Source organism: Morone saxatilis, unplaced genomic scaffold (genome assembly GCF_004916995.1).
Source record: "Morone saxatilis isolate NCDOM2014 unplaced genomic scaffold, NCSU_SB_2.0 Contig15, whole genome shotgun sequence".
Lineage (NCBI taxonomy): Eukaryota > Metazoa > Chordata > Actinopteri > Moronidae > Morone > Morone saxatilis.
In genome coordinates, this window is record NW_023339707.1 from 9,605,954 (window position 1) to 9,612,457 (window position 6,504).

The 6,504-nt window shown below is 39.5% G+C and overlaps 1 protein-coding gene across 5 annotated transcripts in view; it reads right to left on the reverse strand.

Moving 5' to 3' along the window:
* The window catches only part of prdm16 (PR domain containing 16), a gene marked incomplete at its 3' end in the record, with an annotated part of 159,317 nt that extends 152,875 nt beyond the window's left edge, over window positions 1-6,442 (reverse strand). For 4 of the 5 annotated variants that reach the window (XM_035656561.1, XM_035656564.1, XM_035656562.1 and 1 more), the window contains 1 exon segment: window positions 6,231-6,442. In XM_035656561.1, coding sequence (XP_035512454.1) covers window positions 6,231-6,267 — 37 coding nt within the window. 5 annotated transcript variants of the gene reach the window in all.
* Window positions 6,443-6,504: the final 62 nt, after the last annotated feature.

Sequence of the window (6,504 nt, forward strand, 5' to 3'; positions counted from 1 at the left end):
ACACACACACACACACATTTAGCCAGCCAACAGTGTGCCAGCTCCTGCTGTTTGGATGACATTTACACTCAACCTTTCTAGTTTGTGATTGATTGGGGTTAAATCCTAACATTGCCCAAAAATCTGTCACCACTAAGGTGTGTGTGTGTGTATGTGTGTGTCCATCCAGGATCCATCTGCATTACTGTATATGTATGGTTTCCACATGTCACAGAGCTAATGAAAGCCAATCAAATATTTACAAACTTTCAATGGGTCTCAGCTGACATTGAAGAGTCACTGTGACTTCATCCTGCTCACTCCAAAAACCAAAACCAAAGCTTAATTTCTATCGCTTTGACACAGATACTGTAACTGTCTGGAATAATAGAGTAGTGGCGATTTATTAAATCAAGCAAACATAATACAGAACACAGATAAACCAATAAACACACCGGTCTTACATTTGTGGCCATACAAGTTCCCCTTCATCATTTGAAGTGATAAAATTAGAATTTGAAAAAGGAAACGTAGGGTGGTGTGAGTCTTGTTGGAGGCTGCAGGGCCAAAAGATGAATATGATGTCTTGCGGATATCTGAAACAGCTAAATGATTAACAACGACCTCATAATCACAGAAGGCTAACCAAAGGTTTTCTGGATTTTCTAAATTATGTTCACATCGTATGGCACCAACTAGATATGAAACATCTCTTTTCCAAGGGACACTTGGCCAAAACAGCAGCAGTAGCAGCACATTTACAGCAGTAACTGACTGAAAAACAATAAAAGCATTTCCCTGGAGATAAAAGACTGTGTCCAGGGAGGAGGAGAGCGAGTCATAGATATTGAAAGAAAACATAAAAAGCTGGTAGCAGTCGTAAAACAGACTATTTAAACAAATTATTGTAATATTCCATTTGAACTATGCTCACATAATTTAACCTTCCCTCTTTAAGCTTTAGAGCACAGGTAATTCATAAAGTAACCAGTTCCTTACATTGTAATGCTTTATTCAGTGTATTCAGTGCACAGGTGGAAGAGATCATGGACGTTTTCTTTATTGGCTGACTGCTTCATAGATTTAGGACAAGTAAGCAGAACTGAGGCTTCAGACTACACTGTCCTGCACATTTCAGGGTAATTTGAATACTTTACTGGAAAGAACATTCTTCAAGAGTCTGTTCTCACAGCAAATTTGAAGATATGGTTACAAAAGGCAATGCATCTTTATTTGTATCATATTATGTGAATCAAATGTGGACCATATGTTTCTGAAACAGACAGTGGCTTGACATTGAACTGTAACCGTGACCAAAACATTACCCTAACCTTAACCAAAGTCCCTTCCCCTGTGACATATTAATATGTTACAAATAGGCACATTTATGGCTATGCTATGAATAAAAATGCTTTAACTTTTTGGAGGTTATGAACCCTTGTTACTCCTTATGACATCATACTGTATGCTCTGTGAATACAGCTGGACAGTACAAGGGTATTTCACTGAACACACATGGACTAAGACGAGAAAGCAGCTCTGGAAATAAATATAAAAAGAAGGCGAAGAGGCTCACAACACACACTAAACTGTATCCTAACATGTGCACACAACTAGCATGAGGAACTCACATCCAACAAACCTCCATAATCAAGTGCTCGCAGCATATGTGGCCGTGCCAAATGTGAACTGATGCAATTAGTTAGGCTACACAATTTTTCAATCCTTCAAAATTAACACAAATGGTCCTAAAATCAGTCCAAAGGCTCTCGAAAAAAACTCCCTAACAGCATGAAAAAGGGACTAAATGTTTCTGTATCAGAAACCTGATTTCACTAAATCACTGCAAAACACGTCTTCCTGATTGGACGGTGATCAGTATTTCTATAAATTGAGAGAGAGAAAAAGACTACTGTACAAAACAAACACACACAGTGTGACATCACCTGAATGGCTTCAGTTTTTTTTTTGGATGCAAAGATTCGTGAGACTGTGATTCTCATAGCGGTCACTGCAGTCATTTTACACAGAGATGTAAAACTGTAAAACTGCAAAACTTGTGTTGCCTGATTCAGAGCGCTGCTAAGATCATTCACATCATCACACATGAATGCAAATGGGCTCTGTGGAACCACAAGAGTCTCAGGTTTCCCACTGTGTTTTTATCTATGAAAGGTCTACAGCAATAATAAAAAAAAAAGATGTCAGAGGTATTTTCATTTTGCATTGTGTCCAGCACTACTCACATTCAAAATAAAACTAAATTAAATTAATTCAATCATTAGCATTCCTCAACAACATTAAACTGAACTAGTCAAAATTACACTGCAGCAAGAGGAAGTCTTCTAAGACTATCAAAGTAAGAGTCATCAAGAAGTTTTCTATGAATTTCTGTCTTTATTGAGTCTCTGATGCTCCCACTTCAAAATAAAATCAGCTAAAACTGAGACATGTACAGTTGAATGAATTACAGTTACATTACACTGACAGTGCATTTCCTTTTCTTTTGATGATCCTATCATTTTTATGTTCAGGCTCTAATCTGTGAACATGGTGGAGTGCTATCTGACAAACATTACAGCTGCATAGCAGTAATACATGGGAGCCTGCACGGGACCCTGAACGTTTAGCCAGAAGTTCAACATAGCTGCCATTGTTGGTTTTAAAGTGTTATGGGTTGGGTTTTATTACTTCTGTCAAAACATCAGAAGCTGTTGAGCCAGGCCAAGTTCATGACTTGGAGTCCATCTAATAAGGGGAATTTAACACAAAGATCAATAGGATATCTGGCAATTAGTATGCACAGGCCAGATAGAGAGACAGAGAGGGGGTGTATGAGAGGAAAACTGTCAGAACTTATTGTGTATTTGTTGTGGTGGGTTAGGAGAGGAGGGGAGGGAGTCATTTCTGCAAAATCAGCAAAAAATAAAAAAAGGAAAAAACAAATGAGGTGGTACTAAACCCATGTTGGCGCTACCTTTTATTTTATTGACTTGATAATGCAAAAGGCCTCTAAACCTACAATAGGTTTAGAAAATCAATAACGTGTGTAAGTTGTGGATTCAACACCTTCCTGCTTCTTCGGCTGTGTGCAGAGCTGATACATGTTTCTATTTTAATTATATTCCTTTAGGTTTCTGTGGAGACGTTACTGCACGTTACTGCGCGTTATTGCGTGTGTGTGTGAGTGTGTGTGTGTGTGTGGTGGGCATGTTTGTGTACACTGTCAAGAAAAAAAAACACTCACTCAACTGGAAGTCTTAATTGATAGAAACCCAAATGTTAAAGCTGCACACGGACCCAGCAATGCCACAATAAAACAACCGCAAGGTGTTAAACTTTTCGCACTAACAGCCCTCTGCAGCGCACAGGAACACACACACACACACATATATATATATGGCACATACAGAAACGTAATGTGAGCAAAAAGTAAATTCATTGTCACTTTGGTGCTGTATTCCCTGCTAGATCGCCTGTATCGATTTTTTGTTTTTAAGATAACAAGAGGCCAACTCTCATATGAAAGGCGTTATCGTCGATTAAAGACATGTAGGTTTAGGGCTCATGTGTGTTTTATTAAAAAATACAAATCTGGGAAAATATTGAACATTTTTCATTCATAATAATCAACACACTGATGTATAGCACAGAGGGTTTTGATCCAGATATAATGTAATCAAAAACAATACGACGTGTGGCATTTGATCTTAAATTAAACTGTGCATAAGAAATCCACTAATAAACTAAATATTTACCTGTGGGGAACAGAGCAAGAAAAACGATATTTAAAAAGAAAAATAACAACATAAAAGCCCACCTGTGAGGGCGATATCATATTATAATCCAAACACACTAACATTCATTTAATCCTGACCCCAAAGCATTATGTAAACAAACCTGAGCGACTGCAAAGTAATCAATGCGAGTCTCCATTAAAACACACACACACACACACACACATTCTACATGTGGGACTGCGGAGTTTCTACCTAGTCCTGGACTTTAAGGTATTCTCTGCCCCGAGAGAAGAAAATATACACGGGGGTTAAAAATAAATGATAAAGCAGCTGGTGGATATTGCTGTGGGCCTTCTGTATGCAGCTAGTATAGGCCTATTTTACCTAAGCGGCAGAAAAAGAAGGGGAAAAAAGCAGGGTGGAATATACTCCCACGCATTGTATTCAAAAGTTGTGGGCCTTCATGTTTTGAATGTTAAGAAGAACAAGAAATTTTTTTTAATGCCTGCTGCCTGCTCTGTTTTTCTCCCCTACCGCTGCAACACAACAGATCTGAGGCCTCTGGGCTGCAGAGGCTACCAGTGCTCCGATGTGTGAGTGCTACAAAGCCAGGTATTTGTGTTCATTAGTACCCGGATCAACAGACTATCAAGGCTGTTTAGAGATCAAGACCAAGTGCAATTACTGGGCAAGAAGCGGGATCCACGACATGTTTAAGTATTTTCACAAAGTAGCCCAATTAGTGTTATGCTTTTCGTTCTCTTTCTCTCTCTCTCTCTTTTCTTCTCCCACTTTCTATTCTGTCTTTGTTTTTAAATTTAGACGGGAACTTGACCCCCATGTGCAGCAATCATGCAAGAGTAATACGGTAATAACAAAAACAAAACTGCACATTTGTATTTTTTTTATATCCTTTTATTCCTCTTATTATTTATCCGAATGCACGTGTGCTGCCCTTACTGAACATTTAATAACAATCCTAACATCCTTTTAAAAAAATATATTGTATCAAGTCCAGGCTCGTTTAAAATAAACACGTTTCAGGTTTGTTTTAAAAGCTGTGCACAAATATTTATTCCACTTATGGTCTTGAATGTAAATAGTATTTATTTTTTTATTTGTTTTAAAGCCTGAATGATGTCTAATAGCCTATAAAGATCCAGGTTCACGTTGAATTAAGGCCAGTGGCTTTGGCAAAGTTACAAAGCTGTTAAAGACCTGTAAACACGCAATCAAGCATGCTCAACATAAAAAACAATAACAGGTATATTTTAAAATTATTCTTTTTTGTAATAAGCTTGAAATAATAAAAAATAAATAGCGTGCAAGGCTAAAAGTGTCTGTTTTTTCAGATCTGCATTTTCACTAAAGCACAAAACGAAACTCACAAGGTAACAAACAAATATTAGGACATAACAAACGCCAACAGGCCTACATAAATCCTTCACTTGTTAGGTATTCGTCTTTCAAATGAATTGTGGATTTAAAAAAGCAGATTGACCCACACTGCCCGTAGAAAACACAGTGCATTCATGCAGGAATAATAATACAAAAAACAGGCGGTGTAAATAAACGCAATTCAGAAAATCAATCCGCCAAAAAACAAGCAAATGTAAAACAATAAACATGTTCCATTTCCAACAACAAACTAGCTCATGTTCACTAAACTGAATACATGAATTTTCCGTGTGACGCGAGCAGCAGTCCACTAAGTAGTAGTAGTATGGGCGCTTTCTTGCACAAGACGCATTATTGATTGGCATTCCCTGGAGGAGGAACCAGTCTGCAGCAGTCCGGGGGCCCTGGGACAAAAGCAAAGTTGCCGGAGAGAGATATCATCTGCGGTTTCAAGCGGGGTCGACTAAAAAAAAAAAAAATCTGCATTAAAATATTGCCCTTTCTGTCGAAATTCACATCTTGGCGTCTCCGTCTGCAGGGCGAGTGAAAAGAGTGCGCTCAGCTCGGTGTGAGCTCTGCAGCAGCACAGAGCAGTGCCACAGCGCCCACTATTTCAAAAGCCGGGAATATTATTTCACAAGACTTGCTACGGGGCTCTATAAAAAAGTTACTATCCATTTCGACAACTTTTCTCGCTAACTTTCGGGGAAACGAATCTGCGCACCTCCACTGAACCTCCGACACCCGAAAAGAGCAAGAAATACAAGATGGAGCTCAGATTTTTTTTTTTGTTGGACAGCAATGTTTATCTCTGCCTTTATAGGAGTGTAATCCACTAAAGCACCAGCGGCAATTCTCATCACACATGAAACTTTGTGACGCCGGGGAAACCGACGAAGCCAAGACCGCAGCGTGCAGACGAACGGGACTGAGCAGCCGGAGCTGGACACATTTTTAAGTAGAAAAAAGTTAACTCTGGACAAAGAGTCGCCCCCCTCTAACCCTCTCTTAAGGATATGACAAATGACAAGGACGCGTTGGACATCTACGGACGCAGGAGTTTGGAGCCGGCGGCTGAAAAAGCGATAAGAAGGAGAAAAAGAGAACACCTACTTTTGGCCAGTTTTCTCGCCCTCGCCTTGGATCTCATCTTGTCGGCTTGTAGATTCCTCTCGTCGTCCTCCGTGAGCCCAGAAGCAGCAACAACACTATCTTCATCTCACCAGCATTGTCAGTTTGGACACCTTCGCACATGCGCACAGGCCATTCAATCTGACACCCTCGCCGGGGCCAAAAAACTTTCCAATGTATTCATCATCATCACTTTTTTGTCCTATCGTCTCCCCTTTAGATCACTTATCTCTTCCCCTCCTCCTCTTCCTCCTCC